Source organism: Propithecus coquereli, unplaced genomic scaffold (genome assembly GCF_000956105.1).
Source record: "Propithecus coquereli isolate 6110/MARCELLA unplaced genomic scaffold, Pcoq_1.0 Scaffold246, whole genome shotgun sequence".
Lineage (NCBI taxonomy): Eukaryota > Metazoa > Chordata > Mammalia > Primates > Indriidae > Propithecus > Propithecus coquereli.
Window position 1 is genome coordinate 2,198,568 of NW_012148019.1, and position 18,026 is coordinate 2,216,593.

Below are 18,026 nucleotides of genomic sequence, written 5' to 3' on the forward strand. Positions count from 1 at the left end.
GTGATCACAGCTCACTGCAGCCTCCAACTCCTGGGCTCCAGCAATCCTCCTGCCTCAGCCTCCCGAGTAGCTGGGACTACAGGTGTGCACCACCACACCTGGCTAATTTTTTAAATTTTTTTGTGGAGATGGGGTCTTGCGATGTCCAGGCTGGTCTCAAACTCCTGGGCTCAAGCGATCCTCCTGCCTCAGCCTCCCAGAGTGCTGGTATTACAGGTGTGAGCCCTTCACTCAGCTAGTACAGTTGTTTTAATAGAGTAGCCAGATCTCCTTTCCCAGAGAAGACAATGTTTCCTAGTTCTCGCTGCTTTTACTCGCTAATAAGGAATAATGTACCTTTTAAAAATTAAAACTAGATCTTAGCTGTTGGGAGACCTTGGTAAAGTAAATAATAGTTTTACTATTTGCTTTAGGTGGATGAGGCCTGCTGTAGACCTTTTCTGTATCTTAGTAGATAAGGGGTGAGCACCTTTTCCAAAACAGTCTCTCAAATCTTTATTTATTCCCTTTATTCGAGGCAGAGGGAATAATATTATTATAGTGGTTAAGAATACAAACCACCTAGATTAGAATCCAAGCATCATGCTTAACTGTATATCTATATCTTCGTATGACCTTGAGCAAGATATTGAACTGTTCAGTTTCCTCATCTAAGAAGAAATGAGTGTCATAACAGTTCATATCTCATATTAGGGATCAAATGAGTTAAAAATATGCACAATGCTTAGAACAGTCTGGCATATAAGTAAGTACCATGTAAGTATTTGCTATTTCTGTTATTATTATTATGCAAGCATAATAATATTGACCTGGGTGACCCGGTCACTTGCATAATATTTATTAGGAGAGACATTTAGGTGTCAGTAACCCTAGCAATCTTTCTCTAGTTCTGAGGCATGTCACCTCTCCCTGTCCCTTTGCAACCCAGATCCCAAACCCTGCCAGTAAGAGATAATATGATTTAGTTCTCTGTTCATCGTAAGTCACCTCTGCAAAAGTCTTTGAACTGAACTGGTACAAAGTGACTGAATGGAGTTATATTTAGAGGACTATTTAGGAGGTCCTCCATAGGAGTGAGTGAATGAATGAGTTGGTGTAATCTGATTTTTTCTGCTTAGTAATCTTTTATCTCTTCTCAGAGAGAATGTTATGAATGGATCAACACATGCTCTCACCTCCTTTCTGATATCAAAGGCAGAGAAATAAAGTTGTTTACATATGAAGAAACAGAGCACCTACTTGGAGAAGAGGTATTTGCGCTGGTCCTTATTCGGGTTCTTCCTGTGTTTCAGTAGAAGGTTCAGCAGCTTTTTCCAAACAATGTGCTCAATCCTCCTTCCTTTACCCTAACAGAAGAGAGTTTGGTTCTGACCAAGAGTATCGGCAGCTCTTCTCCCCTTTAAGGAGGAGAGTCATCCACCCAAACATCTTTCCTCACTTTCTTAGCAGGTGATTTTACGAGAGAAAGAGTGGCTTTAGGGGGGAGCTCCCTGCGGCTTCCTGAAGCAGACCCCCAGCCTTGCCTGCTCCTGCTCTCACCCTCCTCCTCCCGCCCACTCTCAGTCTTCCCGCCCCAGGTTATTTCTTCCTTTGAGCACTGATTCCACGTCCACTGTCCTCTCCCTTTTGTATTTTTAGTGTCTTCCTCTCCAATAGTTCCATTCTTATCCATCTTAAAACAATGTAAAACATGGTCATTTCTCCCATCCTAAAAAATATGGCCCTTGATCTTGTCTCCTTCCATACTGCTACTTTTTTAAAAATTTTGTATTTTAGATTTCTGAATCTCTGGTGATACCAGGGAAGTTTTCCTCACTAATTCCCTTGGATAGGTTTTCCGTGTTTTTCACTTTTTCTTCTCATCCCTCAGGGATACCTATAATGCGTGTATCGGCCCACTCCACACAGTCTCACATGTCTCTGAGCGATTTTCATTCTTCTTTATTCTTTTTCATGCATCTTTGACCAACTAGTTTAGTTCAAAAGCCTTGTTTTCAAGCTCTGAGAGCCTTTCTCGTTTTGGTTTGGCCTTTTGAAGCTTTCTGATATATTTTGAAATTCCCTAAATGACTTTTTCTTTTCTTTAAGTTTTGTTGTATCCTTTCTTAAGTCGCCTATCTCTTGAGCAATTTTTCATTATTTTCACCGATGTCCTGAAATAGTTTTTTGGCTTCTTTGTGCTGGTTTTCAACTTCCTCTTCAGTTGCGTTCATCTTATTTGCCATCCATCTTCCGAATTCCATTTTTGACGTTTCAGTAATTTCCTGTTGGTTGGGGTCAGGTGCTGTGGATCTACTGTGATCCTTTGGGGGTGTTGAGCTGGCTTGTTTTTTCCTGTTGCCAGAGTTCTTTTGGTGGCGTCTTCTCATCTGAAAGCTCTTCTCTCAGCTCAGGGCAGAGGGGTTTCTGTTCTCTTTTGCTGGGAACTCTCCTGCTTACAAGGAGAGGTCCCTGGAGGGGCTTTGTGGCCTACTCCGGACCCGGGGGCGGGGCGGATGCCCTGACACCCGTGGTGTGGCTGGTCCCTGCTGTCCTGCTCCCCTGGGTTGTCGCAGTCTGAGCTGGTGGCGCCCCGTCTTCACGCTGAGTGGGGGGCTGTCTGTCCCCCAGGCCGCCGCTGGCAGCTCAGGCTGGGGCTGGGCGAGGCCTCCGCACGGGGGCGGCGCCGCGGGGGTGCGCCGCCCGCTCTCGCCCGGCAGGGGTCGCGGGCCGTGGGGCCGTGGCACGCCCTCTGGTGCAGGCGCAGTGGCGGTTCCTGGGTGGGCGCGCCCCGGCGGCACTCGCGTTTCGGAGGCGGCGCGGCGGGACCGCTGGCCGTTCGCGAGCCTTGGGGCGGGGTCGCGGGAGCCGAGTCGGGGGAGGCCGGGCTTTCTCCGGCCCGCGGGCCTCCTGCTGCCCTGGCGCTTCGCGTGACCGCGGTCCCGCCCTGGCGTCTGGTCCGCTTGCCGCTCGCGCTGTTTGCTTTGGGACGCAGTCTGCGTCCTTGACTCCGAACTGAATGCCGGGAGCTGCCCCGTCTGCGTTTAGCGCACCCCCCACCCGAATTCCAGGTCCGTATTTTCGGCTGCGTGCCGGCTGTTCCCGCTCGGGTGTCGGTGGATCCTCAACGCGCAGCCTAATCCGAACCCACCCCCGCCCAGACCTGCGCCCCTGGCTTCGTTCGTCGTCCTTGTGAGCGGCACCGTCTTCGGTCCGGCGGCCTAAACCACGAACCGCTGTCGTTCCAGACGCGCCCTTTCCCAGCCATCGTGTCCGGGAGTCGCCTCTGAGACACCCCCTCAGCCCCACCCTGTTCGTCCCCGCAGCCGCCGGCGGCTCCTTCCCTCCGGTGTTCCGCTTCTCTCCCTGCTTCTCTCTCCCCCTCTGTCCTCCCTCCCGTCCTTCCTCGTCTTTAAATGGCTCTCCCGGTGCTACAGGGATTGTTGAAAACGCAAAGCAGATCAGTCAATGTATCGATGCCTTCAGCATAAAACCAGCCTCCCTGGCATAACAGACGCGTCTTTCCCCTGTGATCCGCCCTGCTCACCTGCCTCGTGGTTTCTGTCCTGTCCAACGATTAATACTTCTATTCTCAGAACCGATCCTACACGTAGAACATCTTCTGCCTAGAAGTCCTTTGTGCCTTCTTCTTTCCCTTCTTAATCCTTCGAGAAGAAACTCAGACATTGTCTCCTTCGGGAAATATTCCTGACCAGCTCCCTCCTTCACCCCTGCCCACTGCCTGGTCTAGGTCGGGTGCTCCTGCTATGGGACTAAACGCATCCATAGCATTTTCCTGTCCATGAAGTTGTCGGCTTCTTGAGGGCAGGGAGAATTCCTGTTATCCTTTGCGTCATCACCACTAGCCTGGGATTACGCTAACCTGTGTATCATTACCACAGTACCCAGTTATAGGATTAGTGCTCATTAAATATCTTGGAATGGATAATTATTAATCTTTATGTACACTAAGCTATGATTACGTTGTTTCATTTCACAGGAAGCTATAAAATTATTCATTGAGCCTGAAATAGACATGTCTTTTAAAGAGGATGAAGAGGAAAGTGAGGAGGATAAGAAACTTAAGGAGAAAAATGAAGAAGAGAAAGCAGAAGATGTAAGATTATTTAGTAGTATTTTTTCCTTTCCCTTTATCTTTTTAAAGTACACACACACATTGGAAAGTAGAAGTAAGTCATCTGGGCCAGGCACAGTGACTCACGCCTGTCATCCCAGCACTTTGAGAGGCCGGGTAGGAGGATTGCTTGAGCCCAGGAGTTTGAGACCAGCCTGGACAACATAGTGAGACCCTGTCTCTACTAAAAAGCTTTTAAAAAAATTAGCCAGACATGGTGGTGAGTGCCTGTAGTCCGAGCTACTTGGGAGGCTGAGGCAGGAGGACCATGTGGGCCTGGGAGTTGGAGGTTACAGTGAGCTGTATGAAGCCACTGCACTCCAACCTGGGTGACAGAGTGAGAACCTGTCTCAAAAAAAAAAAAAGATCATCTGGAATGAACTCTTCAATTTCCTTTTTTTTTCCCTCATATAGATTTAACCATACCTGCAGACACACTTATTTTTGTCATTTATTTTCCTTTCTAAATCCAGTCATTTCCCTTTAGTCTCCTCTCATCCGTATTCCTGTTAACTACACAATCTACTTCTCACCCTGGTGCTATTTTTTTTATCCCTTCATTGCCAGATTTTTCAAATAATGGTTTAAAACTCCACGTCTTTACTTCTTCAGTGCCCATCCTGAACTGTCCTTCCCTCCTTCCGGGCCCTTCCCCACACCTCTCCTTCCCTCACTCTGTCTTCACACCTGCTGGGATATTTGCGATAATAACAACACTTCTGGGGGCATTTAAAAAATAATAATACTAAAATAATAGCTACCAATAATTGAGTGCCTGTCATGAGCAATGTTCTCTGCTCATGTTATTTCTGATCTCACAACACAACTTTGGTGCATGTATTATTGCCCCCATTTCACAGATAAGAAAACAGAAGCTCAGAAAGGTTGAGTGAGTCACCCAGATTCATATAGCTATATGTGGCAGAACCCACACTCGAACCCCGATGATCCTGGCATAAAAGCCCTTGCTAATCCCTAGACTGACTACCACTGCCTTTGGCTTCCAGAGCTCATGATTGCCTAACACGCTCTACGATGTCTTGGTTTACATCCCTGACGCATTTCTTCTTCACATGTAGTTTCAATGTTGAGCATGACCCCAGGCTCCGTCCTAGGCCTTCTACTCACTGTATAGGCTGGACAACAGAACAAAAAAATCGTGCAACACCCAAGCCTCTGTTGACCAGCATTTTCTGTTTCATTTCTGGTAAAGTGCTCGGCATATAGAAGGCACAGAATAAATGGAAACCATTATTACTACTACTATTATTATTGTTATTGTTATCTGTGGACTTACTTCAGGCCTTTTCTTCTCTGTTGTACGAGTACTTGTCCAGCCTTCAAATACCGTTTTCTTCGTGAACTCTTCCTGAAGTGTTTAGGCAGAATACAGGGCCCTTTTCTGGGTGCAGACAGCCCACGGAACACACCCGAGTGCTAACAGTGATCATGTTGTGCCATGATGATTCCTCCTGTCACCTCTCTCCCCGGTGCGCTGTGCGTTCCTAGAGTCTGGGAGAATTGCTCTTTGTTTTCCCGTGGCTGTATCCCCTTATCCCCACTCCCTCATCTCCATCCATTTCTCAGTGTTTGCTGTGGATGAGTCTTCAAAAATGCTTGCTGAGCGATTAAGACAAATAGAAAGTTGAAGTTTCTGACGTGGCGCGAGGTGACCCGGTGTGCCACTGTGCACACCCCACCTCGCTGACAGACCTCTGGTGTTTCTCTGCTCCAGCAACTTCCAGCATCTACAGAGAAGGAAAAACTCATTCGATTCATTGGAGAAGACAAAAATATTCATTCCAAGCCTCTACTACATACAGATGAGTTGTCTTCCTGGGTATGTATCTGAAACCCAACTAGGAAATTGAAAATTATTTAACATTATAGGAAAAGTATATGGCTCCAACATAACTTATAGCTCTTCCAAGAGGACCAGAAGCTCCAAAGTAATGTATTTACATATTTTTTCTTCCAGCATAATCCCCGGAAAACTCTTATTTTTTTACCTTAACTTTACAAAAACCTCTCATTCTCATCTTTAAATCTCATTTTAATATCACTATTTCATCCCTTTACTTAGTTTTACAATCTCTCGGTCAATATCTGACCAATTTTTAAATATTAAGTAGACTTCATTGAGAACTGTGATAAGCACGTACCTCCAACCACAAGAATTGTTGGGGAATTGGAAAAGTAGAGACAATGGCTATGGAAACACATCAAGAAAGCAGATTTAAAATTTCTCCACAGAAATTTCATTCTGGGACCATGGTGGGGTCAAATCAGCTGTGGATTAATATCTCGCTGCCTACATAGTGCCATGGCTTTGGGAGTCTGTGGATGGGCTCTATCTCATTAATCCCCCGAAATCGTGTGCAGCGTTTTGTGTGTGTGTTCAGATAGGGCATTTTCTTGGACTGAGGTTGTGGGGAGTAATCAATTTGATCACAGTTCTCGATCCTAAAGTTAAGAACCATTTCGTTGCTGGGGGTCTGATGCATTTGAGTGGGCAGCGTTGCGTGCAGTGGCGGCGATGGGCTCTGTGGGGGCTGATTGTGGATGGCAGCTGGGTCTCCAAGGTGGAGGCGTGGCTCAAAGCAGAGGCCAATCGCAGGGACGTATATCCAGGGAGGTCGCTGGAAAGAGGCTCCAACTCTGGTAGGAAGAACTGGAAGAAACCACGTGGAGAGTCAGGTGGGAACTAGCAAAATTGGGGTGAGGGTGGTGCGTGGGGTGAGGGGTTATAAGCACATTCTCCCAAAGTAGTGCCTTTTCACTGTTTTAAAAATGGCACTTTGATATGTCAGTAATTACAACTGTGAGGCAGAGATGTAAGAGGAAGCAGTGGGAATGGAATACAATGTAAGAGGACATGTAAAAAAATAAGAAGGAAACAAAAGATAGCGCCTTTTTATCTGTTAATTCCACCAGTCCCAGCCACAAGCCCTCCTGCCTCAGACTTGGTTCCTGAGCTAAGAACCCTGCTGTGCCATCCGGGACGGGCATCTGGGTCAGGCCTAGAGCCAGCAGGAAGCGGGCAGGAGAGCAGGAGCCCACAGGCTGGGCAAAGCTGGGGAGCATCGCACGCAGAGATGGGATGGGGCTCGCCGCTCCCAGACGCCGCCATTGGATGTGGGGCCGTGTGGGCAGCCTGGCTGAGGGGGACATGGCCCAGAAAGTCGTTCTCTAGGCTTTTGAAACTCTGCTGCTGCTGCCATAGATCACTGAGGACCAAACCGTGTTGGTTCTCAGTAACCAAATAGTCTGGAGAGTGGACCAAAATGCATGCAGATGTGCAATCACTTGCAAGTTCCTGGAGATCAAGACGAGTCACATTGTCCTGCGGGACGGTGTCTGGGGCACTGCTCAGGTAGGAGGGGTTGCCAGGTGCTCGAACGGAGGAGGCTTGCTGGCGCTAGGCTAGCTGGTGACAAGGTCGATATTTGGAGATGCTGGTACCCAGAGAGTAAAGTTTCCTTGAACTGGCTCGTGATGTTAGAGGTGTGGGCCAGGGAGCGGAGCCGGGGGACACGTATCTTGGTTTTAGGCTGCACTGCAAGGTCCTTGGAGCAGGCAGGGACTGAGCCCCATGTTTCTTCCATCCACAAAGATAGCCGGGCTCCCTGTGGGCAGTTTAAGGTTTCAAGACTTTCACTGTAAGTTTTTCTTTTGTTTGTTTGTTTTTCTTTATCCTTTTCCACAAACACTCAGCCTCTGGTCCTAAGAACAAAAATAACCATTTAGTGGGGAAACAAGCCCAAGGCACCAGGCCTAATGGGTAGCTGCACCCTTTCTCTTCCTGGTCTAAAAACACAACTCTCAGGAGGCAGGACATTGGATTGGCATTGGGGAAGGAAAGATACAAGGAAGGAAAGGATCGAGAAGCAGAAACCTTGTGGCCTGCAGGTGTAACTTGCCATGTCTCTGGGAGCTGAGTCCTAGAACATCAGAGCTCCAGGAGACAGCTGGGTCCTAGGTCTCAGGTGAGAAGTGGCTCCGGCCCACCGGGCTGGGGACCTGAGCACGGAGAATTTCGGTTACTCCCTGTGTTCCCTCACGGAAATGACTCCTGTAGGGGATTTTCCAGGGGTTGAGCTACGAGTGATATCTCAACAGCAGTGGCAGTAAGTCACCATCAGGCTGGGCAGGCTAATGGCGTGGCCTGATCAGTCAGGGCCTCACTGGTGTTGTTACCTGATGCCCTGGAGGCCGCCGCAGCAGCTGTCTGGCAACCCGTTACTGAAAGCCCTCCTCGGTTAGCGGGGAGACAGGGCTCTGTGGGAGGATCGCGCTCAAAGCGGGCATCCGCGCACAGAAACAGCCTGCTGTGCCTCACGCAAGCACAGCTTCTCAGTTCGGCACCGGGCCTGGCTCACGGTCCCGCTAAGCAGCCCTGACCGTGCCTGTGCCCCACTCGGGGAAGACCAGGCTGCCTTCAGATCTGGCCCAGTTTAATCGGTTCTGAGAGTGGAAACCCTGGGGTCCTCTCTGAGTCAGTCATTCCGATATCGTCCCTGCAGGGCAAGGAGCCTGAATTCTTTAACGCATCATCTGACCAGTGGAAACGTGGGTCGGCTAATTCAGCAGCTCTCCCCGAGACGACTGAAAACATCTGGAGCGACAGTGGCCCTAGATGCAGTGCTCGGCTGTGTGAACTGGGCTCGGCCACCCTGACAAGCAGACATTAGAAACACTCTCTTTCAGGCTCCTCTTAAAACCATGGGTCCCGACTGTGCATAAAGAGTTTTAACTGTTTGGGGAAGATCAGGAATTTTGCTGGATCTCCTGTAGGCTCCTTTGGAAAGGAGAGCAGGGGCCACACTTCGGGGATCAGCAGTATTTTCAACACAAGATGAGACATTCTGCCTTCACCGCTGTCATTTGGGCTGAAAGAGGCCCTCAGAGATCTGTGTTTTCCTTATGCAACACCCTGTACCCGGGCACAAGTATTAGGAGCAGTGATTCATTTACCCTTCTTATAACAGCAACAGGGAAGGTCCCGTGAAATTGGTGACTGTAGAAAATATGTCAAGAACTGGTAGGAGCCTTAAGTCCAGCTAGGAGTTCACTGCTGGGAATTGGATCCCACGGAGCGGAGCCTGGAGTCAGAGCTTCCCTGCGGCACGCCCAGGCCAAAGAGGGTAGTCCAAGCCCAAACCCACTGGTGAAGTCGAGGCCCGGGAAGACCAAGGCAAAGAGGCCAGCTTGAAGCCACAGCAGACAGGCACAGGCGAAGAGGGTCGAATGCAAATGACACCAAGAGCCATGTTCGTCCCCATCACACAGTGGGTGAAAGCGCGTAACAGGCAGAGGAAGGTTAAGAAATGAGCAGGGGCCATGGCGGTACCTGCGATTAGCATCTGCCTTAGCACGTGGGTGACGCCACCCGGCTCCCATCGAAGACGCCAGCAGCCCAGAGTGCAGCATTTCAGACCACGGGAATGGCGCATGAAGGGTTTTAAACGGACCACGAAACATTAATCTGTGCTTGCCAGTGTCAAAACACAGGGCGTTTCCCGGGCACATTGTAACTAAATGTACATGTGCTGGTAGAACGGGAGAGAGTCAGGAGGCTCACGTGCAGTTAACCGTGTACGATCCCGCTTTTCCTGGGGCTCCACCTACAGTTGCAGTTGTTTCACAGGGGCTGCAAAACCACGTGTGGAATTCCAGTTCTAGAAGCCTCTGCTCTGAAACCCCCATTTTGTTAAAAATCCAGTAAGTTAGTGGCATGTTGCTGTGTGTGTAGGCACAGCCGTGTCATGTGCTGCCAGTCCGGGCTGAGAAATAGTATTCACAGGCAAAACAGAGAAAAGTACGTGACAGAGAAAATAAGAAGAGAGACATCTAGAATAAAAGTGAAAAAGTTAACACAGTTTCTTTTCTCCGATTTTCTTTTAGAAGAGGGAAGCGTGGTGTGATGGGGTGTGTGACTGAGGGTGAGAGGCCTGGAAGGTTCTGCGCTGGCCCGCTTGGTCACGCTGTGGTACGGCAGGCCGCCTCCCCCTCGCGTCCCTCTTTCCATCTATGACGCAGAGTTTGCCTTGTACTCGCTTCTGACTGCGAAATACGGATAAATGAGATTTTTACAAGTACACGGTTCTGGGAAAATGTCATAATATTCATTAGAAAATATGCTTATTGTTTTCGTCTTCTAAATTTCCTCTCCCACCTCCCTTTTACTTTGTTTTGGGGAATATATCTGCAGTCAAAGTAAATTAAAGAGGTTCTTTTTTTTTCATATTTTCTCTGCCTGGAAAGATTTATACTTTTAACTGATATTTACGAAGTTGCCTGAGGAATTTAGAGAGCTTACTGGATTCTGTAGTGTTGTATGTTTAGTATGATGAAGTAAATTGTTAGTAAGATAGATATACAAGTTAATTTCCTTGATTAATTAGAGAAACATGTTGACCCTTCTCTTTATTTTTTAAATCTCTTTTCTTTCTGTTTCTTTGTGTCGTTATCGTTTTCCCTGCCTCTCCTTTACAGCTGTATGCAAGCTCACGTCTACCTGCAGCACGAATAATTTGGAAGCCGCTGTGCTGTTTGGCCACAGGCAATCCCTATTCTTTTTTGGTATTAAGGGTGTGTTTAACCATCTACTAGATAAATACAGGCAGTAGAAAATGAATGTTTCAGAAGGCTTGATTGAGAACATCCTGAAAAAGCCGAGTATTAATTATTGGAACTCTCAGTTCATTTATATCGCGTCTTTCCTTTGTCAGAGAAAAGAAGCTAGCCAAGGTACCTTGGCCCAAAAGTATCTTGAAGCAATGGCTGTAATTGAATACATGCAAGACAAGTTAACGTGAGTATGAGGCCCCACAGTGGTAAGAGGATGAATGTTGCCGGCCAGGAGGTTTGGCCGAGAAATGCACACGTCTTGGCTGACCTTTGGCCCTCTCACTTTGAACTCACTCGTGGGACGGGGATCTCCAGGTTTTCCGCTAAAGGCAATGAACTCCGTTGCTGTGATCGGAACATCCGTGCTTACCCACAGTGGGGATGGAGGAAGTCAAAGAAGTATGTGTGTCTGTGGGGTGGGGGTTATTAGGAGTGATCCAATTCAGTGTATTTCTCAGAGACGACTCGGGGAAATAAACGGAGCTGGGAAAAACTATTGTGATTGAGAAAGAATGTCACATAACGCAAAGAGTAGGAAGGGCAGTGTAGCTGAGGCGGCTGAGGATGCCAAGGAAAGACCGTAGCCGTATAGACGTACAGTATGTGCTATAGTAATTAAGCGCATCCCAAACTAGTTTTCTTGATTGTAAAGTTTGGTTTTAGAGGTGCTAGAAAAGAAGGGATGCTACTGGATTTTTTTTGTTGGATCATATCAATTAAAAGAAACCAAAATTAACTCTTAAAAGGGGGCTCCCTGGCAATCAGTAGAAAATTCCAAATACCCAAAAGTTAGATTTTACTAAGAAATGAGAAGTATGTTGTATTCTTAAATGACAGCGTGATCACTGCTCTGACATAAACATCCAAAGCAGTTCCTGGGCCCCCAGTTCTTGGTGAATTATTGATTCTTCTGCTTCCCTTAGTTCTCCCCTTCAGACACGTTTATCTAATCCCACTGCCTGTTTTAGACAGTGAGTTTCTATGTCAAAGATACTTTTTCGACCCTTTTCATTTTGTTGTGTGTCTTGGTGCGTTTGTCCACATCAGGGAGGTCAAAAGCAGAGCCAGACAGGCAGAGGAGAAGTTTGAGGATGCAAATGAGAAACTCCATTATGCCCTTATCAGAAATAGCGATCTGGAGAAGGAACTAGAGGAGATAGCTGGGACATCTAGAAAAAAGGAACCTGAAAGAGAAGAAGAAAATGAAAGAGAAAGAGAAGGAGAAGGCAGGCCAGCAAACGTTTCCTCAGAATCTCTAAAGAAAGGTAAGGCTTGCTTTCTCATTTTGCTTTCCGTCGGTAATATTTGTGAAAGAAAGCTTGACCGGGCCACGAGAAGGGCATCAGTACTTCAGTGCTGATACACTGGTTTACACTTCTCATAGGAATCACATTCATTTAATAGTCGTCTTACTCAGACAAGTCACGAAAAGGAAAACCAAATGACTAACAATTGTGAATTAATAAACTCACATCAGATACACTTTTTATTTACAAAACAGCAAAGATGTTTTGAAAATAAAAGAAAACACAATGCTGATCACAAGTGGCAACCTACAGTAGTTAGTTTTACGGGTAATACTTGTGGATAGACGAACAGATAAAATAGCTCTCTTAGAAAATAATTTGATAGTATGTATGGATATTCCTTAAAAACATGCATATATTTTGACCTAATAATGTCACCTTTGAGAATCTAAGAAATAATCCTAAATGCAGAAAAGAATTAATGCACAAATATGCTAAGTATATTGTTGCATACTGCTTCCCAAGTACAGGATCACAGCAGAGCGTGACAAGCCAAGGAAGGCAGCTCGCAGGAAGGGCTGTGGGAGCCACAGTAAAAAGGCCATTCGAACCAAATTCTTCAGGAGTCAAAATTTAACCACATCTAGACTCAGAATCCTTTCCAGGGTAAAATGTCAACTAAAGCTCTTTCTCACAATTGCTCTGACTAGACCGTCCATCTAAACTGCTTACACGCCTTCTCTGTCCTCTCACGCATGTCGCTGCGCCGTGACTTCACGCGCTCCTGGGGCCTTCCCTGCGCCGCGGCCGTGGGAAGGGCAGGAAGCGAGGACAGAGGACTTCACTCAGGAACGTGGCTTTCGTATGGCGGCCCCTTCACATGACATCATCCTTTGCCCCGTCCCCTATAACATGGGAGAGTCTTTCTTTTTAGGGTTCAGCGGCTCAACGGGCTTGGAGGCAGCGGGGAAGGGGAGGCTGCCGTGAGCTCTGCTGCCGGGAGCAGACAGGAAACTCAGCAGGTCGAATGGCAGGGGCAGAACCACAGTGGAGGGTTTCTCCGTGGACAGAGACTGAAGGGTGTGGAGGTATCGCAGCTGCGCGGCGGCCGGGGTGCCTGACAGAATCTCGGCCGCCGTCCTCAGGGACTCTGAGGCAGCCCTTTCCCCTTCCGCAGCGATCATCTGGAAAACAGAGTGGAGAAACGCAAAGTCACCGTCTCCATCCCGCGAAGGCCTTAACGCTATTCAGCGAGACTCGGCAGACAGCGCCGGGCATCTGCCACGCGATGGGCATCGCCGGGCACAGAACAGGTTCGGCCTCTTTTCCGAAGGGTCTCGAGCCAGGGAGACAGATTAAACTATGAGTTGTGATTTAGGGTAGAAGTTGTTCAGGGCCATCAACGAAGGGGACCTATTAATGCCCGGTGGGCCTTGGAGGATTAGTAAGATTCCGTCAGCACAGAGAAGAAGTTGGCCAGCGTTCCAGGCACAGGCACGGAGTTAAGAAAGGGTGACTCCCCGCTGGGGCAGCACGAACGGGCAGACACTTCAGGAGAGAATGTGCCAGGCTCATCCCCGAAATGCCCCCTGAAAGCAGGGAAGTCCTGGAGGACGAGGCTCAGAGATCTAGAAGAAACTCTACCCAGGGGACCACCGGCTGCCTTCCCTCTTCCCATCTCCCCTCATTGCCCCACAGTGATTGATCCTCTTAAATGATGGAGATTTTTTCCTTACCTACTTCTGTTCTTCGGGAGAAACCCGCCTCCCTTTATTCCTCATCTTCCTCTTCCTGACACCCCAGCCACCCACCCTGCAATGGCGAGAAGCCCTCGCAGCCCGATCTTTGTTCTCCCGGGCACGCCCGAGCAGGGAGTCGTGCGGCCTTCTCCTGGCGCTGGGCCCTGACCGCGGTCGTCCCTCCAGAGCTCGCACGAGCTAGGGCTGTGGTTCTGGGCTAACCGAGGAGTCGTGAACCAGAGGTGACAGGCGACTGAGATGCGTGTTCAGGGAAAGGTGCCAGCACTAGGGAAGAGCGCTGGGATGATGTTCGTGGAAAGCCGGCTTTAGGGAGAGGGAGTGAAGGCAGGGGCCAAGGGGGAGGCCGTCTCTGTTGCCAGTAGCTTCGGAGAGAAGGAGGGAGGGACGTTGCATTAGTCGGTTAGGAGGCTATCAGCACACGTTAAGAGAGCAGTTTAGTAGCGTGGCAGGACACACGCCAGACTCTGCCCTGGGCCTGGCTGAATAAAAGGCAGAGAAGCGAGGGGAAACGTCCTCCACGAGCAGCCTCCGTCTGGATTCTCCGGAGCTACCAGAGGGCAGTTGCGGTGGAAGACAAGCGCTGCGCTGGCTCACCCGCACTTTGGCCTGTCTTTGAGCTTCGGCTTCCACAGCCAGCGAGTGCTGAAGCCCGGCCGGCAGCCTCACGTCCTTGCTGCAAAAGAAAGCACAGGCGTGTGGGTGCGCAGCAGGGGTGGGGAGCCAGGGCTCCGTGCGGACTTGCAGCTCTGTCTACGGCTGCCCCGTGACGTGGCAAGTCCTGAGTCAGCAGGGAGCTGCCCCTAGACTGGGGGCAGAGCGTGAGCGGAGACGGGCGTCTCGGCGCTTGCGGCGCAGGTGCAGGCCTGTGTTATGGCTGACGCTGCCGGAGAGCGCTAGGTTTCTCTTCACGAGCACAGCGGAGTTTGTGTGGATGAGTCGTGCTCATTTTTCCCACTTAGGATTTAATCTAAACCACAGCTGTTAAATCTGAACAATGGAAAACAGCCTTCAAGAGCTATACTATCAAATAACAAAGATAAGAGGAATTCGTCTAAGTTTATAAAAGAGAAGATTTGATTTTGAAAAGGGCAGAACTGACCAAATAAGAACAATACTTAATGCATTGCATAAAAGATACAAACTTGTCTTTTTACCCTGGTTATAACTATGAAAAGTATATATATGGAAAACCATTTAGCAGTTCCTCAAAAAGTTCAATAGAGCTACCACGTGACCCAGTAATTCCACTCCTAGGTGTGAACCCAAGAGAACTGCAAACATTCACACACAAAAATTGCAAATCAGCGTTCACTGTAGCATTATTCCTAGGAGGCAAAGAGTGGAAACAACCCAAACGCCCACCAGCTGATGAACAGACAAACACACTGTGGTCCAGCCACACAGTGGAATATCACTCGGCCATGAGAAGCAACGAAGTGCTGATTCATGCTACGCTGTGGCTGAACTTTGAGAACATGCTCAGTGAAAAGAAGCCGGACACAAAGGCCATAGGTTGTATGGTTCTGTTCATGTGAAACGTCCAGAACAGGCAAATCCGCTGCGGCAGAAACTGAAGTAGCGGCTGCCGGGGCCAAGCGCTGGGGGTGACCGGGGGTTTCCCGCTTCATGAGCACAGGCTTTCATCGGGGAGTAATGACAATGTTCCGAAATCAGACAGTTGTACTGCTTTGTAAATATACTAAAACCACACTTTCAAATGGTTAAAATGGTAAGTTTTATGTGAATTTTATCTAAAAAATTTTTTAGATGCATAGAGAAAAGAGCATGAGAGTATTTTGCCCAAATGTTACAGGGGTTGTGTTAGGGCTATGAGACGTTAGGTAATTTTTTTCTCTTTTTCCAAATTTATGCTAATATGGCCATAATTAATACTCAATAAAAATAACTTTTCAAATGAAAAATTTTACATGAAACCAAATATTTTCCTTTATCAGACTGTCCTTCCCAGTTAATTTCCTACCCACATTTCCGTTCTTTCCACTTTGATTCCCCAAACGCAGGTCACTGAATCCAGGGCAACCTGCGGAGGGAAGGTTCAGACGTCAGTGGGAGCCCCCAGCTGTGAGCAGAGCCGTCTAACTGCGCACTGACTGCGTCCGCACTAGGGCACCTCCTTTCAAAGGACATTGTTTGCCTGCTGTGTTTCGTTGAACTTCACAGTCCCTGGTGAAGAGCTGTTTAACTTGCGTCATGCCACTCAATAAATGTCTGTGGGATTAAGGATGGTGTGGTAAGTTGAATAACGGCCCCCAAAGATGTCACGTCCCAATCCCTGGAACCTGTGACTGCTCCTCCAGGAAGGGCTCTGCTGATGCGATTGAGCTGAGGGATCTAGAAACGGGCCATTATCCTGGGTTATCCGGGTGGCCCTAAATGTAATTGCAAGTGTCCTTATAAGAGGGGGCAGAGGGGGATGTGACTACAGAGGAGGGGAAGGCGGCGTGAGGACGAAGCAGAGATTGGAGGGATGCAGTACGAAGACGGAGGAAGGGGCCACAGGCAGAGACGTGCAGGCAGCCACTAGATGCTGAAAAAGGCGAAGAAACAGAGTCTCCTCTCGGAACCTCCGGAAGGAAACAGTCCTGCAGACACCTGGACTCCAGCCCAGTGAAAATGGTTTTGGATTCTGGTCTTCAAAACTGTAAGAGAATAAATTTTTTTGTTGTTGTCTTAAGCCACCAAGTTTGTGGTAATTTGTTACAGAAGCAACAGGAATTAATACAGATGGCCTATTTGTTAAATCCGTTTTAAAATGCATTTATTAGAGAACCAGAGTTTCTTGCCTCTCTTCCAAATGGCTTTCATGTATAGGGTGTTTTCTCCTCCTCACTGCTGGGAGCGTCAGTTCCCTGCTTCTCAGCCTCCTGACTCCCCCAGGGAAGCAGGAAACCGGAGAGGGAAGAACACGAATTGTGGGTTCTGGAAAAAAGGAGCAGGGCATGGAATTCTCCGTGTCAGCCCAAACTCTTTTCTTTTCGAACTTATTTTCTGATGATCTCTTCGTGGCTACATAAATAGTAAGATTAGTGCAGTGAGAACGCTTAGAAGAATGAGTAATTTGGGGGACTAGTGAGAGGGAAGTTGACAGAAACGTCACAGAGGAGGTGGTGTCTTAAAGGACAAGTAAGATTTTGCCAGTGGAGACAAGGGAGGTGTCCAGTGCGGAGGAAACAGCCCCAGAGCAGGCGTGGAGGTGTGTGTGGAGGTGCTGAATGCTGGAAAGCATGACGTAGGCGAGAGTTCTAGATTCAGTGGGGGAGGATGGCAAGTTGGGTTGTTGATTCATTTGTCCGAAACACGTTATCTGTCTGCTGTATGACAATGCCATGCTGGGGACAAAGAGACGGATGAAATGTGGCCTCTGCCATCATGGAGTTTGTAATCTGGGAAGACTAAGGTGTAAATACAGACAGTCCCCAACTTACGATGGTTCAAATTATGTTTTTTTTTTACTTTATGATGGGTTTATTAGAGCATTAAATGCATTCTTAACTTATGATATTTTTTATTTTACAATGAGCTTTTTGTGACATAGCCTGACTGCAAGTTGAGGAACATGTGTATATATATCATTAATATAATTCAGTGTGACAAGGGCAAGCCTGAATGCCAAGCATCTGGACTTTATCCTGTAGAGGGGAGGGATACATAAGGAAGAGAGGGTGGAGGGTGAAGGGCGGTGTCCTTTATGGGACAGAATCATCATCAGTGCCTGTAATTCTTAGGATCCCTCCAGCTGAGGTCCTCCTTCCCGCTAGACATGACTCCAACCTCCCAGCCCAGTTCTGGCCCGGGCTCCTCCATGGCTCCAGTGACAGCTCCAGAGCTGCTGGAAATTGCCACTTGCCTGGAATCCTGCTTTCTTCCCACTTCTCTTCTTAACATTCCTACCTTTTGACAGCCTGTCTTGGCGAGAACCAAAGCTGCCTGCCCTGGCCGTGTGAGACTGCTGGGCTTGCTGCCTGTGGGCCACGAGAGGCGCCTTGCTCTTCTCCCCTGTCTAATTCCAAGTCAATTAACTCTAGACAATTGATCGGGTAATTAATCATGCAAGAGTCTGGGACATCTTACCTCTTTTTGTCTGAAAGTCTTGTTTGAACTCGTTATTTAACTTTGCACACACTGTGCTTGTGTCCCCAGCTAGAATGCAAGTCCCAGGAACATACCCTCTCAGCTTTGGGTGCCACCAGCCCCTCCTGTCCCCCCACCAGCCCCCCACTCCTGTCAACAACCATGCCCAGCAGTCTGTACCAC

At 48.3% G+C, this 18,026-nt stretch overlaps 2 protein-coding genes across 2 annotated transcripts in view; one reads left to right on the top strand and one right to left on the bottom strand.

Moving 5' to 3' along the window:
• The window catches only part of AXDND1 (axonemal dynein light chain domain containing 1), a 104,449-nt gene extending 92,304 nt beyond the window's left edge, over nt 1-12,145 (top strand). Inside the window, 6 exon segments of the mRNA XM_012646528.1 lie at nt 1,140-1,250; nt 3,980-4,096; nt 5,850-5,954; nt 10,846-10,928; nt 11,792-12,009; nt 12,129-12,145. Coding sequence (XP_012501982.1) covers nt 1,140-1,250; nt 3,980-4,096; nt 5,850-5,954; nt 10,846-10,928; nt 11,792-12,009; nt 12,129-12,145 — 651 coding nt within the window.
• A 570-nt stretch (nt 12,146-12,715) lies between these two features.
• NPHS2 (nephrosis 2, idiopathic, steroid-resistant (podocin)) overlaps nt 12,716-18,026 on the bottom strand; it is a 20,673-nt gene continuing 15,362 nt past the window's right edge. The window contains exons 5-7 of the mRNA XM_012646534.1: nt 15,737-15,792; nt 14,346-14,424; nt 12,716-13,175 (exon numbers count right to left, since the gene is read on the bottom strand). Of these exons, the coding sequence (XP_012501988.1) occupies nt 12,897-13,175; nt 14,346-14,424; nt 15,737-15,792 (414 nt within the window). The 3' untranslated portion in view covers nt 12,716-12,896. The remainder of the gene's footprint in view (nt 13,176-14,345; nt 14,425-15,736; nt 15,793-18,026) is intronic.